At 35.9% G+C, this 17,588-nt stretch overlaps 5 protein-coding genes across 6 annotated transcripts; 2 read left to right on the forward strand and 3 right to left on the reverse strand.

Annotated features, from left to right (window-relative positions):
- The first annotated feature begins 5,308 nt into the window (after window positions 1–5,308).
- Window positions 5,309–9,016, forward strand: LOC130996798 (peptidyl-prolyl cis-trans isomerase FKBP16-3, chloroplastic-like). Its single transcript, XM_057922092.1, has 7 exons — window positions 5,309–5,440; window positions 6,009–6,277; window positions 6,978–7,061; window positions 7,664–7,713; window positions 8,020–8,068; window positions 8,276–8,350; window positions 8,723–9,016. The coding sequence occupies exons 1-7, from the start codon at window positions 5,410–5,412 to the stop codon at window positions 8,840–8,842; spliced, it is 678 nt and encodes a 225-aa protein (XP_057778075.1). The 5' UTR covers window positions 5,309–5,409; the 3' UTR covers window positions 8,843–9,016.
- Window positions 9,017–9,201: 185 nt separating this feature from the next.
- On the reverse strand, window positions 9,202–9,969 carry LOC130996918 (uncharacterized). The gene has a single exon (XM_057922194.1). It carries the CDS (start codon window positions 9,847–9,849, stop codon window positions 9,343–9,345), a length of 507 nt encoding a protein of 168 aa, XP_057778177.1. The 5' UTR covers window positions 9,850–9,969; the 3' UTR covers window positions 9,202–9,342.
- Window positions 9,970–11,043: 1,074 nt separating this feature from the next.
- On the reverse strand, window positions 11,044–12,368 carry LOC130996927 (F-box protein At2g02240-like). Of its 2 annotated transcripts, XM_057922214.1 has the most exons (3): window positions 12,294–12,368; window positions 12,082–12,167; window positions 11,044–11,534 (listed from the first exon to the last, which is right to left on the reverse strand). In XM_057922214.1, the coding sequence occupies exons 1-3, from the start codon at window positions 12,294–12,296 to the stop codon at window positions 11,126–11,128; spliced, it is 498 nt and encodes a 165-aa protein (XP_057778197.1). In that variant the 5' UTR covers window positions 12,297–12,368; the 3' UTR covers window positions 11,044–11,125. The 2 variants fall into 2 exon arrangements, with proteins under 2 accessions (XP_057778197.1, XP_057778189.1); XM_057922206.1 differs by lacking the exon at window positions 12,294–12,368 and having other exon boundaries at window positions 12,082–12,173.
- A 1,697-nt stretch (window positions 12,369–14,065) lies between these two features.
- On the forward strand, window positions 14,066–15,037 carry LOC131010427 (uncharacterized). Its single transcript, XM_057937943.1, has one exon. It carries the CDS (start codon window positions 14,066–14,068, stop codon window positions 15,035–15,037), a length of 972 nt encoding a protein of 323 aa, XP_057793926.1.
- A 151-nt stretch (window positions 15,038–15,188) lies between these two features.
- Window positions 15,189–17,339, reverse strand: LOC130996465 (protein IQ-DOMAIN 33-like). Its single transcript, XM_057921820.1, has 6 exons — window positions 16,940–17,339; window positions 16,526–16,843; window positions 16,226–16,372; window positions 15,926–16,039; window positions 15,526–15,828; window positions 15,189–15,445 (listed from the first exon to the last, which is right to left on the reverse strand). Exons 1-6 carry the CDS (start codon window positions 17,000–17,002, stop codon window positions 15,329–15,331), a joined length of 1,062 nt encoding a protein of 353 aa, XP_057777803.1. The 5' UTR covers window positions 17,003–17,339; the 3' UTR covers window positions 15,189–15,328.
- Between the last annotated feature and the right edge of the window lie 249 nt (window positions 17,340–17,588).

The following is a 17,588-nucleotide window of genomic DNA, read 5'->3' on the forward strand; positions in this document are numbered from 1 at the left end:
GATAGCCACTGTTCGGACCACTTGTTTGCCCAAACAGTGCACGTGGCGGTGGTTCAGGACCGAAGAGACACGTTGGTTCGGACCACCTGTTTGCCCAAACAGTGCACCCCTTCGGACTGAAGAACACATCTTTTCGAACTAGAAAGGTGCACCTCTTCGGACTGAAGAGTCACGTCCGTTCAAGGAAACCCCTGGAACACTATAAATAGGGCCCTCCAGAATGAGATTAAACACACTAACGAATTCAGATAATCAACTTGTCATATTAGTTTGGTTTACATACTCAGTCCTGAGTATCAAGCCGTTCGACCGGATAGCGATCTCCTAGTGCTAATGACTCGTCTATCATCCCTAAACAGTTGTATCTTGGGGGACAATTACTGTAGATCCGCGAGTACAGAGCAAAAGTAATTTTACCTTATGGAGAGAGATTTAATCTCGCCTCAATTCTGCATTTTTTTTCATTTATCGTCATTTATTTTCTACACTCCCAAATAACATTTACTATTAATCAGTGGATTTTAACACGTGACTCTTCATTATTTGTGACAAAGGCCGACTTTCTTAATTATCTTCATGGCTCAAAACACAATATATATTTCTATATAAATTGTTTGAATATAGACTCGAGTTTTGCAGCTTCTATCCCACTATTTGGAGGAGGGTAAATATTAAGCAAATATACTCTAGAGAGTAGAGATTTTAATTTGATATACTTGGGCCAAGTTCAACGGATGAACTTTGAAAAGTTTAGTCATTGGGCCCTGTGTGCGTTTGAGCTGAATTTTATGTAAATTTAGTTCGAGGAGCCCAAAACATCATAAGATTCATAACCTCCAATTTGCTAATTATAGCCCCTAATTAATTTAAAACAATAATAATGATAATAATAAATGTATAATTTTATACTATAGTTGTATCTAGATAAACATTTTTTATTATTCTTATAGCCACCTGCTGCAAAACATGAAGCATCAAACTTCTAATTATCTCATAGCCGATAATTATTGTGACGACCGCAAACATGCAATTTATTTAGAGTGACGAAACCTTCAATGAAGAAATATGATACGCAACATTTAATCAGCTGAATTAGCAGATAATTATTGTGACGACCGCAAACATGCAATTTATTTAGAGTGATTCTATTCATATATAGATTTATTATTAAGTCTATATAACTCTTAAATAATAATAATAATAATAAGTTAAACTCTAAAAATAGGACAAATATGCATAGCCCCGTAACCAGTACCATCGATATCTGAAAAGCTTTATTTTATCTGAAGTGTGAAGAAGATGGAATACGACGTGTATATACAGTTAGTTATCTAGATACACATATGATATTTTAAGAATGTAATGCTATTCATATGACATATACTATTATTTAAACAATTGTAAGATAGTTCATATATTATCGAAATATAATGCTATTTAAGTAAAACATGTTGCAGTAAATTAGAGCGCAACCATTGCAGCAGAAGACGTACATTTTTCTTTGTAGAGTTGGGGAAATTAGAATGTATCCGAAGGGATATGTGGGCGTTAAGTCTCCATCTTTTTTAACTGTGTGGATGTAAAGAATTTTGATGCTGCTAATTAAAAAGCTGACCTCTTTAGTCTTTTGCTTGAGAAACAAAGCTCAATGATAAAAAGACCTCCAAGAAAGATTGGCTACTACTTCGTATATGAGCCTGTGATGATCAAATGACCTCTTTCTTTATGGAAATTTATTTTGTGACAAAATGAATGATAGTAAAATCTTAATTAACTTCTGGATTTGATGATCAAATGACCTCTTTCTTTATGGAAATTTATTTTGTGACAAAATGAATGATAGTAAAATCTTAACTTCTGGATTTGTGTTAACATCTGTTTTTTAGGAATTTGTGTCAACTTCTTTTACTATATATGTTATCGTTTGCTAGATTTAATGGGATAGATATTAGAGTTGATATAATTTTGGATGTTAATTTTTTTAAGTAATATTTTTACATTGTGCTTGTTTTCTATAAAATTTTGATGCAGTATGATTTTAGATTAGACATGTTATAATAATTTTCACACTATTGTCTATAGAGATCTGTTATTTCAATACTTCTTTTAGGTTTTCTTGAACTATTATAAAGTTCATAATTTAAAATGTAATTTTTAAAATTCGTGTGCAAAATGAAAAAGTGATTAAAGTTCGTGTATTGTGATGCAATTAATCCATGAGTTTTTGTAGTGAAATATTGTGCAGCAGTTTATTGCTAGCTAGTATGCCGTCACAAATGGTGGCTAATTAACTTTAGTAGGCAGTGTAAGATATATATATTCCGGCAATTCTGCTGTCATGGTTGCACTAATTTGCTGCAACATGTTTTATTAAGCATTATATATGAACTATTTAATTAGTATTGTTGGAATAATACTGTACATTAATAGCATTACTTTTTTTAACATAGCATATCATGTTAATACTATTATTTCTCTTTTATATAGAATTAGATTTGTTCATAATTATTAGCCTAATATATATAAGAAATAACGTCATGCGCGCCTTTTATCTATAATGACTCGAAAACTTTTATTCAATGTCCGAACAAGTCTAAACATAAAAGAATGAAAGAATTGAATAGAAAGTAAATAAAGGATAGCTAAATGAAATACTATGCTAATTCTGAATCTGTATGAATGGGTATAAGCCACTTAGTGGCCTGGTCCTCTGGGGCTAGGTCCCGATGCTAGCTGTTGAAACCAAAACGACATCGTGTCCTTTGCATTCTCGTACAATTTTGGAATGTTGAGTTGGTTTGTTTGCGATGAATCTTCCGACAGTATTCTTGCTGCATCTACTTGTACTTTGCTCATACACATAATAACAAAAACTACAAACATGATTGAGAGAATGCTCATTTTGTGGGAATTCATCTTAACAAACTTATGAAGAAGTTACGAAACTATTTGAACAGAAGTGGATATATAGAGAAGTATATGTTTTGTGTTGTGAGTTGAGAATGGAGAAATATGGTTGGATTGTCTAAATTTATAGTGTTGAATCAAACTATTGAAGTACAAATTTTCTTTGTTTTCGTGTTGACCAAGGCCATTTATGATGTGCTGGAAGAAGTCGTGCTGGTTTATATAGAAATTGAATATGTCAATGTGTCTCACATCATCAAATTTGTAGTGTGTATTGGAAAGTCCAAATATGACCTCGAGGCTGAGATGGACGACTTGTTTGGTCTTTGAGTTTGAACAGGGTAATTTCGTAAAATGGGATGTGAAAAAGTCGCCGAGTCTAGTGTTAGAAATTTTGACTTGACCCAAGGGTTTTAGTTTCTCTTAATTTCCCGTAAAAGTCGTAAAATTAGGAGTAATAATTATAAACACTAGTTTAATTCTCCTCACAACCTGGTTCTTGAACTAGATCTGCTTGTTCGTTTCGATTATCTCATTTGTGTTTATCTAAATCAAAATAATTTCACGTGCTGTTATTTAATTTTTGCCATGAGATAAAAAAAATTAAGCATTTTGTTGGTGTTAAATTGAATTTGGTATTCTAGCCTGTCTTCCAAGCCAATTAGTTTTGTTCAATATACAGGAAATGATATTGAGTTAGAAGAATAAAAAAATGATTCATGTTTGTCTATAATTTCTTAAAATGAATGAGAATCAGTGACATAAGTAATACTAATGAAGTCTATAAAGGAAAATATGGAGTATATATTTTTTAAAGTAAATAGTCAACATTTCTTGGTTTTTACCGAGAAAAATAAAAAATCAGTAATGGAGGCTTGCAATTCCACGAGTAACGAGAGCAATGATGTGAACAGGGAATTATATGTTTATTATCTATTGAGCATAAGCTTTAATAAGTTGAAATCAAAATGAGAATATTCAACAAATCAAGGAGAAAAGTAAGAAGAAATGGTTTCGTGTGTCACACTGATCCCAAATTCATTTTAGTATGAATGGACTTTTTTTTAGATCTTGAATGGACTTGTTCAATCTATTTCATTAACTACAGTGTGTTTCTCGGAATTTATGAACTTGGACACATATTGACATATTTTAATTAGTGAAAGTATTGAAAAATTATTCCAAATATCTACAAATTACTTAGTCTGCGTGAAATTTTGACAGCCAATTAAACTTTTAGTATCGGAAAATTCAATCAAATCTTTAGTATTAAATTCGATCTGCAAGGAACATACTTCATCCGACCCACTTCAAATAATCCAATTTTTATTTTGGATTGTCCCACTTCAAATAATCATATCCAAATTTTAAAAAAAAAATTAGGCATTTAACACTACTTTTTAGGTGGTTCCACCAACATTTTACATCTTTATCTCCATGCCCAAATTTTTTGGGCCATTTTGAAGCGGGATGAATGAAGTTTTGTCATGTTCGTAAAGAGACTAATAAAGTCGCTCATTGTTTGGCAAAATTCGCCGCTTGATCGGATAGTGTTATGATCTGGACGTCGAACTTTCTGGTCTGATTTTCAGAAATAGCTCACCGTGATTTAATGTAATTTAATGCTTTTTTTCCTAAAAAAAAAGTTTAACTAGACTCTCACATATATTTATATATATATATATATATATATATATATATATATATATATTTTATTTACACATAAAAATAAAAGTAAATTTTGTGACATCTATTTATATAACAAATTTGGTCATATAAAACTATCACAAAATTCTCTCTCTCCCTCTCTCTCTCACACACACACACAATTTCACACCTACATACACAAAATATTATATTTTAAATAACTAATTATAAAATATATTATCATAAAAATTAGCTACATTTTCACATTTTATAAAAATAATTACATTTTTACATATCACAAAAATAATTACACTTTCAAGTTTCACTAAACTTAGTGATATGTTTTTATTTTTGTGACATTGTATAATAGTTACTCCACTATAATATATCATAACTTTATTTAATTAGATTTATGAATGTCACTATGTATCAAAGAATATGTCATATTAAAGCATTTTGTTGCGGTAATATCTACTCCATAGCATATTTTGGCTTATATGTACAATGAACTTTCAAAAAACATTAGAGCTACAGTGCTAACTGCCACACATTGTTTTATGTTGTGTTGCTCATTCTTCACGAATAAATCATCTTCAATAAACTTATTGACTTTTTCTTAAAAAAAAATGAACTTACTGATTTTTAATTTATGGAAAATGGGCCGCATAATCACAGATTGCAAAATGATGAGGCCCACAAACAGCAGTTAAAGTTTAAACAGAATACCGAGGGTATTATAGTAAATTAATGCAACACCATCTCTGAGAAATCCAAATGTTCGTTATACGTCATCCACATAAAGATGCAAACAACTGATAACAGACTATTCACCACCATTTGCACAAGGAAAACCAAATGGCATCACCATCTTTGTTACTTCCACTCGGTACCTTAACTCCCTTTTGGTTTCTCTAATTCTTAATTATCTTCATTTTCTGCTTCTGCTCTGTCTTGATTGTTTTGGCGCTTTAAAAATACAAGCGTCAATTTTATTTTATTTTATTTTTCTTTTCTTTTCTTTTTGAAGCTTAATTGACCTGAGTTACTAAGGGAATGATAATGGGTTTAGAAATACTATGCATAAATAATTGATTCTATGGGAATGTAGAAAAGTTGTACAAAAATCATTTTTATATGAGCAATTTGCTGAAGAATTTATTGCATAATTTGAAAAATATTTGATGTCAAGGGTAAATGTGATTGAGGAAATCTCCTTGTGATAGCTTCATATGGATTTTCACGTTCCTTAGGTTAATTAATTAATGTTCCAATATCATTAAGTTTGTGTACTTTATCAGTTTAAATATACTACTGTTTTGGAATATAATTCACATTTCTTGGTGAGATACTGGAATCATTTGCCTAATAATGACATCTTTATATGGTGAATGGCTTTGTTTGCTCTAGATGTTATATCTACATCCTAAAATTTGAGCAATTTTTTTGGGGATTAGGTTGTATATTTGGAAAGAGTAATGCCTCCAATCATCAAAGAGCACACAAAATCAGTGCTGGTGCCTTAGCATCAGAACCTAGTTTACAAGTGTCAAACATCAGTGACAGTCGAGATGAGTGTGCTGTCATGAACCGCAGAAACATGATCAATGTCGGAGTCGGGCTTCTAGGACTCCTGAGCGGCACTACTTTGGCTGAAGCAGCTGGATTGCCTCCGGAGGACAAACCAAAGCTATGTGATGGTGCCTGTGAGAAAGAGCTTGAAAATGTATGGTGAGACTACATAGCTCCCTAAACTTTTATTTTTACCTAATGCTCAGGTCTCTAACAATAATTTGCATCAACCATGCCATCTCCTTAGTTCCTAATTAAGATGAAATATTATTAATTTTTTATTCTTTTGTTGTGTATATTCTGCATTTAAGGGATAGTACATTGGAGGCTCTACGTAAAATGTCAGGGTTACTCTGTTGTAAAAATGACTAGAAACTTGTAAATGATAAATAGGATATGGAAAATCTGGATATTTTCATGGTTGTGGTACTGAGTGGTCTGGTCCATAAGCCATTTTCGTTACTGATGGGTACAGTTGGCACCTGTTATTGTGATATTGATCTAGACTTGGATTACAAATTTATCTTGCGACCGAGGCATGGGATTTGGGTACTTATTTCCCATACTGGTGTTCTCATGAATTTAACTCTTAACATGTTATCAACTAGAAAATGACTTAAAGCTTTAATCATCTTCCTTTAGATTGACAGCATTCCATCTGCTTCTATGTTCCTATGATTGCATTAGGAGTGAGCTCTGAGGTTTCTAAGTCTATGAAGACATGTAAAATTTTCATGCTGATGAGTCGATTGAAAGAAATTCACATAATCCTATCTATAGAAGATACACTGAAACTGATGCTAAGCATTCTGGATCCGATGTTGCCTGACTGTAGAACCTTTATATTCTTGAAGGTCCCTATGGTAACTACTGAGTCGGGCTTGCAATACAAGGATATAAAAGTTGGTGGAGGACCTAGTCCTCCTATTGGATTCCAGGTATGCACTGAAAATTCTTGCTTATCGTACATGCTAGGTAAGTGGAATTAAGAAACATTGTTGGTAAAGGAATGAAGGCAGTGTTACCTTGTCTATAACAAACTTATGTTTTAACTTTTTATTCCTAGTTTTAATGTTGCCATATGATTTTGCTATATTTTGGTGATAAATTCTTATATCCTTCAATGAAGTTATTTACTTTTAAATAAATATATATATATAGAGATCAGTACGTCCAAAAACTGCCTTCTGAATTACCGGATGCATGACCAAAAATTGTCAGTTATTCAACAATTACACTATTAATTTATGGTTTTTCTAGGAAAAAATTTCAAAAAAAAGTCATTCTGACAAATGATCTCTATTAGTCTTGAATTATATAGTTACGCTTTGGTTAGTGTTAACAATACCGAATGCCCAGGACCCAAACATTAACAGAGAATAGATTGGTTAATGACAAAAGGAGAAAGGTTAGCAGTAACTCTGACTTTGATATTGTAAGAAGTTAGAATTCCTCACATTTCTCCATTTTTGTTGTATTTTCTTTTCCTCAGTAAATGCAGCGTTCTCTCTCCCTAACATGCTACGTCAAATCTCAACAGGTAGCTGCAAATTATGTTGCCATGGTTCCTTCTGGCCAAATATTTGACAGGTGATGAATATGCCGGCAGATATTGCATATTGCTTGTCTTCCGAAGCTAAAATACTTGAAAGATCCACGAAAGGTCTTTTTTAAGAACTACTGGAAATGATTATAAAAAAAAATATCTAACTGGGGTTTGGAGGGATTTGTAGTAAATCGTTAGCCAGAGTCCACATTGGGGTCAACATTTATTGATCATGCAATATTCCATAGCTGACCTTATAAATCTGCTTCACATGTGTAATGGTGAAGCATGAAAAACATCTGTAAAGCATTTTCCTAATACATTTTCTTTCTCTCTTTTGATATTCTTAGTTCTCTGGAGAAAGGTCAGGTTTACATTTTCCGGGTCGGCTCTGGTCAGGTGAGACACTAAGAATGTTAGCTATTCGTTCAATTTACTCTCAGAGAGAATCTGATAAGGAAACCGAGTATTCTTGTTCTAGAAAAGTGAACAGGAACCTAAAGCGTAAGCAAAATTTGCACGAGAGATAGGCTCAAACTCTCTGTTATTCATGTACATCCCGTTTGCTTTCTTTATCTGATATTTGAAGTGAAACATCATGTATAGGTGATCAAGGGGTTAGATGAGGGGATCCTCAGCATGAAAGTTGGAGGCAAACGGCGACTCTACATCCCTGGACCAGTAAGAACCTATAAATAGTATCTCTGCTTCAGTATATGAGCTTTGTGCTCTTTCTTTTCGATGAAACTAACCAGATCAAGATATCTTGCCAAAAAGAAAGCAACTAATTAAGGAATCCCCTCATCACCATAATGCTAAAGGATCTGCCTCATTTCTAGCCAGCAGAGTAATTATCTCCACTCCCTTCATACATAATAAATGTGTACAATTCTGAGTTGTTCGGCTTCTGCTGTCCCAGCCTAAATGAAAGTAACACTGAAAAGAGATCCAGAAGTAGAACCTCATTTCATCATGGACTTTCTCCTAACCATGTTTGAACAAGTTGTGTAAGTTTGTGCTGAAAGCAGCAAGTGCATTGTGTGTTTTGATCAGCTAGCATTCCCCAAAGGACTGGCTTCAGCTCCGGGGAGGCCACGTGTCGCTGCCAACAGCCCGGTGATTTTCGATGTTAGTCTGCTGTTCATTCCAGGGCTGGATGATGAGGAGGAGTAAATCCCAATCAACATTCTCTACTTCCATTGATTTATTCTTTTGGATTCTCATTCTGTTGCCATGTTAAACTGGATACCTCTTCTGTAAAATCATTGATTGATTGCTACTACCTTGTAAAGATGTCACTACACACGTGCAACTTTAAATCTATTAGTACTTGTAGAAATTCAAACACGCACGTGACTATAGACCTGCGTGTATATATTATAGTTAGAGGTGAGTGTTTGGTTGGTTCGGTTGAAAGCTGAAGTTGAACTAGCATTTCGGTTTTAGCTGTGCTGAATTACATTTCGCTTTAAAGAAAAAGTCTTCATTTCAACTTTAAACCAACACCTTCATCAATACAGAAAGAAAAGGTATTGAGAATAACATAACATTATTTATTGACAAATGCGAAATTCACTAGTACTATATCGTAATCTCAATCAGTTATTTCAGTTACAGAGATATTTATCTTTTCAAAATAAAATAAAATTACAGGTGATATTTATCTCAACGAATTAACCATCCAAGCCGAGATAAATCAAGGTCACGAGCCCAAGCGCGTACGCCCCAATCGCCGCCACAACGACGTCGTTCCCAGGCCTCAACACCACTCCGAAACCCGCAATTCCGGCCACACCCAGCGGCAGCCTCTTCAAAACCTCCGCCACAGCTTTCGAAACGATGGCGTCGGCGAACACCTCCACCGCGAACTCCTTAAACTCCGCCTCGTCCAGCGTGATCTCCTCCTCCTGAACCGGGCGGCGGGAGAGGACGGTCTTGAGAGCCCGGTCCACTTGGGCCCGGTCGGGAGGGGTGGGGAGCCACTTGGAGATGAGGGGGAGGGAGTCGGATAGGGCGGCGTGGAGGCGCTCGGCGGCGTCGGATAGCTGGTAGGCTCTGACTCCGGCGAAGGCGTGTTGGCTCAGGGAGAGGCAGTCGGCGAAGACGGTGGCGCAGGCGGAGTTGAAGTCGGCTGATTTTTGGAGGGTGTTTTGGACTCGCTTTGAAGCTGAGAGACCCATTGGGGATTTTGTTTTGTTTTGTTTTGTTTTGTGTTGGGTTGATTTTATTTTTCAGGACCTGTCCCAATTCATTTCTGTCGTTTATTTTATTTTACATTATTAAGTTGGATTAATTGTTTTTATTTCAATTAAATTTCAAATGAGTGTTATTCTAAGTTCGATTTCGTTTTTTGATTTTGAACTATTTCGTGAATATAATATAATTATAACAAATATTCCATATAACTCATTATTTACTCAAAATCTCATTGTACTTCATATATAATTATTTTTTCCTTATATATTTTTCATACTTTTTGAACAAATATATCATCAACAAAAATTATTTTCTCTCTCCTATTTTATTATTTATTCGTTTTTTAATATTCATGCTCAAGGCTTGTGGCCTATTGAATTGGGACGGAGGAAGTTAGCTGCAAATTAAACCTTAATCTTTAAGCAGTTTTGGTAAATTAAACTCATCTTTAATGTTCCATTCCCTACAACCAATACGACGTATTATTTCCATTAATTAGTCGAGGTGGTCTTGGGTACGTTCGGGTTGACTCGTATTTAGATCATAATTCGCATCTTGATCCAAACCCGCATTCAGCTGACTCAAATTGTGTAAATGCCATTATTCAGTTATACAAATAAAAAGAGATAGTCACCACAATAAATTGCTTCAACCGATCTGAATTGATCATCAATCTCTAGCATTTTCGAACTCTTAAATTCTTGCACGAATTGAACCTTTAAATTTAAATATATTGATGAAATTCAATAATTTAGTTTCAAATCCATTATTTGGATATCCTACTATATGCTATCATTTTTATGTTAGATGTTCGGAATCACACAATTCGAACTATTAGAAAGCGATCTAACTCTAATATGTCAACTTTTTATTCAATTACTTGGTTGTTTAATGTTGAATACTCGATTGCTTAATGTTCAACGACGAAATTAACGGCATAAACAACCCAAATAATTTGATTTAGAAGTCTTAATCAATCTTGAATTTCGATGAAGGATGAATATTTAAATCTCATACATATCCAGGAAGCGTGAAAAAAATTAGGCTGGATGAATTTGCTTCAGAAATTAAACATAAACCTAGGTGAAAGACCCACCCGCCTGCGATTAATGAGTTATTTTTCAATGAGAGGTTACAAACAACAAACATGAAAAACTCATGACCTTTAAGCATTGAAATTTTGCATAATTAATTTGTTGCAAGAATATATCTAATTTATTGCAGACGTGAAAAACACATGCATGCATTATGAGAGATGAATTAGTTAGGTCGAATATCAATGCCCCTAACAAGAAGACCAGTTTTCCAGTTGGGATTATTCTTCTCGATCAAGCGCATCTCCAGCTGGCCATCATCCCCCAGATTGTTGAAGAATTCCCCCAGCTTGATCTCCATCCATCCGTCGCTGCGGCAATGAGGAAATCGACCCCTTTCTTCTGCATCGCACGCTGTCGTGTCGATGAAGACGCCGTAGCCCTCGTCGCCGCTGCCCTCTCTTATCTCTTTCACCAACCTCACCGATGCAGTCGCCTTCTCCATCTCCTTGCACCCTTCTTGCAGCTTGAACACTAGATATGCGCTGTAACTTGTCTTCACCCGCAGACTTCTTACGTCTACTTTTCCGATTATTTCCACCCAGCAGCTTCTTACTAGCTCAGCCACCTCCGAACTGTATGCAATGCAAGCATTCACTCTTAGTTTTACTTTCTTTCTTTTTTCCTGGGAAAAATATTCCATTTTGAAAAGAGAAACTAGGATTTGGGCATCATGACATTATTGCAAATAATATTGAAAAATTACATGTATCTCAATTTTTGTGAAGTTTCATAGGGCCAAACATAATGATTGAAGGAACTGATCATTTGTATGATTTAAGCGAGAACTAAAGAAAATTCCCTAGTTAAAAATCTGATCTGGTTTGTCATGTTAATTAAGCCCAATTAGTGATGAGACTCATGCAACCCAATCAAATGAGGCCACAAACCCTAGTACTGTCAATCTGTCATTGATATTTATGCAGATCGAAACCCTAATTAGAAGGGGGCAGACCACAAACACGGTCTTTGATCTTTTCCGAAATTAATTGGTCCTGGATCAAGGTATATAATTTGTATGGTTTTGTGGGAATTAACAATACGTGGAGAAATAAAAGGAGCTAGCAATCAAGATGAATAGTGCTTGAATTGAATGTAGGGTATAGGAGGAAATTAATTAACCTGCAAGAATCAAGACGAATCCAATTCCAGTACTGTGGATCCTCACTCCATGTTATTGAAAGCTCCCTTGCTGCTATCCAGAAGCTCTGCATAAACATCACTTATAATTTTATTAATTAATTACCAATACAAATACAATCATCCTAGCTTAATCATAATTATAATGTGTGTGTAGAATTAAAGAGAGAGAGAGAGAGAGCGCAGTTATTTACCATTTTTGTTGTTCCTATCTCAAAAGGTCTCTTAATTTAGTGGGTGTTTTACTGTATAAATTAAACCTGAAATCTGTGTTGGTATATGATATAGGCAGCTAGCTTTCACAGGTATATTTAAGCGAGTGACACCGGTATCATCGGTAGTCGGTACGTGAGGAATCATTTACAAGCCAGTTTTCAGTCTGAGTTTTAAATATACACCAAAGTATTGTTTTGTAGTAGTAATAATTTTCAGTCACTCAGGGGAGTAATAGATAAGATAAGATATACAAATGAGTATTTTTATTATCTTTAAGAATGTGTTCTCTTTGATTGTAAATTTATCATGAGATAATGAGGGACAAACAAAATTTCACCCTTTAAATTCTTTCTTTCTTTTCCCTCATTTCCTACTTGACCATTACTCATTCCTTATTTTCACTATAAAGGAGGGATAATATTATCACATTATTTTTGGAGGGATAATATTATCCCTCATTTGTAGTGAAAATGAGAAATGAGTAAGGGTCAAGTAGGAAATGAGGAAAAAAAAGAGAATTAAGAAAGATTAAAAGAGTGAAATTTTGTTTATCCCTCATTTTTTCATGATAAATTTACAACCAAAGAGAACGCATTGTTCAAATGACAAAATTGACACAACTAAAAAGACTAGCTCTTTATGGAGAAGTTTTGGGTTCATTGATGTGAATTGTAATTTTTTATTTATCTTAGTATTGGTTTAATTTGTACTAATTTATTTATTGATTATTGTGATTTTTTTTTGTAATATATTGAAATTATAATATAAACACCAAACCTAAAACTTGTACATTAATAAAGTAATTAATTAATTTATCTTTGGCGCCTCATGATATATAGGAGTATATCTTGATAGTATATTAGCCATTTGCAATTAATATTGGGGCTTGGGGATTGGGCTGCTTTTGACTAGTTTAACCTCATCATTGTCAGTTTGCATTTTTAAGTCCGCATAGCTTTTTAGAAGTTCAATTCAAAATTATCTCTAAATTTTAATATGCACATTGTGGTTCTTATTCAATCCCTCTCTTGCGCGATTTTGCAGATTATTGCATAAGAGTAAGATTTATATATTCGATTCGCATCGACCGCAAATTTCTCTCGTTTTTTAAAAAAAGAGATCAACTATCACACCAAGATTATAAGGTTGGGTACTTGGGTTGAGTCCACGGAAATTCAATTTGTCGAAATTGAGTTTTTGTTTCTTCAAATCTGAAATTAAGATCACATGAATTAGTTATAATTTGTATCGAACTGCATTTTGCATTGAAAAATATTTAGTTACCTAGGCATCTATCTATTAAAAGAAGAAAGAAGAAAGGTGACGTTTGACCTCAGATCTTTGGCATTAACCTCCTATGATCGTTAGGCCTACACATTATATTCGTTGAAACATTAAGCAATCATATTTTTATCAGTCTTCAAAGGATTGATTTTCTTATCAGTTAATATTGTTCTTGAAATTTGTGGGGAGGGGTCACATCCCTTGGGTGAAGTGGAATGAGTTGTGCTTGGGCAAGAGGGGGGAGGGGGGCTGGGTTTTCGAAATATTGAGTGGGTGAATTCGGCTTTGGTTGTTAAATATTTAACAACCAAAGCCGAATTCACCCACTCAATATTTCGAAAACCATTAATGGATTTGGAGATAATATTGGGAAAGGAAAGACTTACTTTGGGCAAGGGTAGTAAGATCCTTGTATGGGGAGATAGAGTGGGAAGGCGGGCGATTTGCACTTAAGGGAAGGAGCGGGATGAAATCCGAATGGTGGGCGAAAGTGATTGAGGAGGGAGGGAGGGGAACGGATGCGTGGTTCAGAGAGAACATCAGTCGTAGGCTTGGAAACGGGCGGGAGACAAATTTCTGGGACCATCCTTGGGCGGGACCGGAACTCTTAAAACACAAGTTCCCTAGATTCTTTAGGCTTAGTTTGAGGAGGGATGTCAAAGTCGAGGAGTGCGGGAGATGGGAGGAGGGGAGCTGGAAGTGGGAGCTCAAGTGGCGTCGGACGCTTAGGGAGACGGAGATGGAGGCCGTTAATCTCTTAACCTCTTTTATCTCTCCGTTTGTGTTGATTGCAGATTCGGATGACGGATGGTCATGGAGCGCGTCCACAGACGGCAAATTCACCACAAAATTGGCGTATGAGGCTATCAAAACTAGAAGAAGTGAGATCACAGCTCAAAGTACTGAAGCACTGGCAGCCGCATCGGTGTGGCAGACGTTAGCACCGCAAAAAGCAGTGGTCAATGCATGGATAATCTTGAGGAGACGCCTCCCGACATGCGATGAATTGAGAAAGTGGAACATCAACCTTGGTGACGGGGAAGTAGTGTGTAAACAGTGCTTTTCCCACAATGAATCGATAAATCACGTGTTCACTTTATGCTCAAGAACACAGGAGGTGTGGAATGAAATACAGCTTTGGATTGGAATTCAGATAGCTCGGCCATCAACGTCGGTGGAACATTGGCGAAGCTTCTGCTACTTTTGCAAGAACAAAACCATTGGGAAGCTGTTAAAGGCGATCTGGGTCGGATGCTGTTGGTTGTTGTGGCAAAAACGGAACGGTAAGAGGTTCGAGGGCAAAGATTGGGAGGGTAAGGATGTGGTTTTAGAGCTAAAAGCAAGAATTTGGAGTTGGAATAGATGTTTTGGCATTTTGAACAATGAAATGGAGTTTTCTTCATGGAGCTCCAATGATTTAATCTCTCGGATTTTGTAAGATCGGTACCCCTGGTACCATTTTTGAAATGAAAGCTTTTCTTATCAAAAAAAAATATTGTTCTTGAAATTCGATATAGGGCATTTATAAATTAATACTGCACATTATATTCGACTTCTAGCTAGTCGATCAATATTATGCACGATCGTTATCAAACAGCAAATTAATATTATTGATCAAAGCGACATAATATACAAGAAATTAAAGGATCGAGATACAATTAACGACACACTATATATGTATACAAATTGATAAACTTGAACTCCATTAATTAATCATTGCAGTACTGCCTCATGCTACTTCAAGAGCAGTGGCATTCTTGGCATCTCTCTTATTAAATCCAGGCTGCTTTTGTCTCTTTCTCTTCTCCTTCTCTTCCTCCACATGCCACATCACTTTCTTCACATCCTGCATAACTTAAGAATTAATTATACACAACATATAAATATTTACATATATCTTTTTCTTTTTTTCAATCTTAACTTCACCTTGGATTCTTTTGGACTCAAATGGCTTGATGTGGAGCTCTGCCTAGAGAAGCTTCTTTTAGCCAGAGTCCTAGCCTTGTTGGTTGGTTTTGGAATATTCTTGGGGAGTGAGATAGGTAAATTAGAGAATTCAACTAGTGAAGAAACCTCATTAGATCCACAGCTCTCCTTCTCCTCCATTGCTCCCATCAACTTATTCATCTCCGGCTGCCGCGCCGCCATCCATCGCTCCAGCCAGCTCCACCCCATGTTCGCCTCGTCTCCTCCGCCGCCACTGCTCTGCTTCTTCGAGCAGATTCTTAGCTGCACAAGTTGACAAGAGGCCATATGATAATTAGTTCAAGTTTGGTTAATTTCTGATTTATTCAATCAATTAATTTTTCCATTTTTTTTGTGTAACCTGTTGTGAGAAAGCGTAGGCGAGAGCCCTCTCGCGCCTAGTTGCTGCTTCCAGCCTGTTCTGCATTCTCATCTTCGATATCACACTGCTCACAGTGCTATCATCCCAATCTTCCTATTCAATATGTTGAATAAAATTTAAATCAATCGACTGAAAATATAATTAATAATATTGCTTGTACATTGTTGCATTAATTTGTCGACTTGTATATGAACACTTACATAATCCTTATTAATTAGAGTTGAATTCTTAATATAAATAACCGCCTAATCTCATCGTATATTCCGAAAAATATGTTACCTGGATTTTGAGCACTTGAGCTCCGGTCCGACGACGTATGGCGCGGCGCACGTCGTCGCTCGAGTAAGAATGCCCAGTTTGGACTTCCACCGATGTGCCTATAGACTCGTCACGTGCAGGTTTCTCCTCGTCACGTGCCCGCCTCGCCTGAGGTTTTCAACCACTTACTAGTAACTAATCGCAACCCAACAAATTAATGTAGAAAAAAAATTGCACGCCTAATTTATCATCACTTCTCCAAGATCCCATGCATATAAATATATATTGAGAGATAGACATATGTGATGTAATCATATTGACCATAAAGTTTCTAAATGCTGACTGAATGATCAACGCAGCATCTTCTTGCCGGAAGAGTTTGTAGGTTGAGTTTCGCTTCTCATCTCTCGAGTTGGGCTCCGCCGGCGACGGCTGGTCGACGGTGGCCTCGGAGCTGTCCTCCTCCGCAGAAGCATCTCGGGTCCCCGTACTTTTATCTGTTGCGACGTTGCTTCTAAAAGAAGCAAACTCCGCCTCGGTCGCCACCGTGACCGAGGTCGAGTCGTCGGCGGCGAGAAGCGAGCTGTGCTCGTCGCCGCACAAGTACGACCGCACTGAGCTACTCCATTTCCTTTTTTCCTAAAATGTAATTAGCATATATGTTGAATATCATAATTTCCAACGAATTTGGAAAAGATAAATGAAATGAAATCGAATACTAGTACTATTACTTACATGCCTCGGGATGGAGTGGCTTTTGGAGAAGACGCTTCTAACAAGCTCGCCAGTTATGCCCATCTCAGCCCAAACAATCCCAAGAAAGTTTTGAAGAAATTTTGTGGTTATGTCTATGAGAAAAGGCAGCTATATGAATTTAATAGGTGATGGGATTATATCCCATCTGGAAAGAATGGAATCTTGAATAAAATAGAGTGGAACATATAGTACTAGCTACTGCCTGTACAGTGTTTTTGTGATTAATTAAGTAATTTTTGTTGGGATTGTGGATTAGTTAGTGTTTGATTTGGATTAGATGTATAGGTGCAAGTAGTGTGAAAAGGTGAGATCGAGGGTGGTACATGTGCACAACTTTGGAGCTGGAATTTGGAAAAGCAAACGTGACATAATTGTAAAGAGGGGAGGTGAATTGAGGGGTGCATAATTTAGTTTTCTTTTGTAGATGGCTTTATTCACATGGGCTGCAGTATAATATGTCTGCCAAAGTTTGCTTGCCAGTGGGGCTAAACCCTTTACTTTTTTTCTGAGTTAGATGGCTTTTACTCCCAATTCAGCCATTCATGATGATGCTAAAACAGAGAATGGCATTTCAATTGAGGATTAATGCTACGTTGCTTGGATGCTGGTTAATCTTGAGATTCATCCT

The sequence above is a fragment of the Salvia miltiorrhiza genome, chromosome 1 (genome assembly GCF_028751815.1).
Source record: "Salvia miltiorrhiza cultivar Shanhuang (shh) chromosome 1, IMPLAD_Smil_shh, whole genome shotgun sequence".
Lineage (NCBI taxonomy): Eukaryota > Viridiplantae > Streptophyta > Magnoliopsida > Lamiales > Lamiaceae > Salvia > Salvia miltiorrhiza.

Coding starts and splice junctions, on each gene's coding strand:
- LOC130996798 (XM_057922092.1), top strand. CDS start 5,410: ATGGCATCACCATCTTTGTTACTTCCACTCG. Junction 7,062..7,663: donor GTCCTCCTATTGGATTCCAG/GTATGCACTGAA, acceptor AAATCTCAACAG/GTAGCTGCAAATTATGTTGC. Junction 8,069..8,275: donor TCCGGGTCGGCTCTGGTCAG/GTGAGACACTAA, acceptor CATCATGTATAG/GTGATCAAGGGGTTAGATGA.
- LOC130996918 (XM_057922194.1), bottom strand. CDS start 9,849: ATGGGTCTCTCAGCTTCAAAGCGAGTCCAAAACACCCTCCAAAAATCA.
- LOC130996927 (XM_057922206.1), bottom strand. CDS start 12,173: ATGCAGAGCTTCTGGATAGCAGCAAGGGAGCTTTCAATAACATGGAGT. Junction 11,535..12,081: donor ATTCGTCTTGATTCTTGCAG/GTTAATTAATTT, acceptor CATTGCATACAG/TTCGGAGGTGGCTGAGCTAG.
- LOC131010427 (XM_057937943.1), top strand. CDS start 14,066: ATGAAATCCGAATGGTGGGCGAAAGTGATTGAGGAGGGAGGGAGGGGA.
- LOC130996465 (XM_057921820.1), bottom strand. CDS start 17,002: ATGGGCATAACTGGCGAGCTTGTTAGAAGCGTCTTCTCCAAAAGCCAC. Junction 16,844..16,939: donor GCCACTCCATCCCGAGGCAT/GTAAGTAATAGT, acceptor ATTACATTTTAG/GAAAAAAGGAAATGGAGTAG. Junction 15,829..15,925: donor CCTACGCTTTCTCACAACAG/GTTACACAAAAA, acceptor CAACTTGTGCAG/CTAAGAATCTGCTCGAAGAA.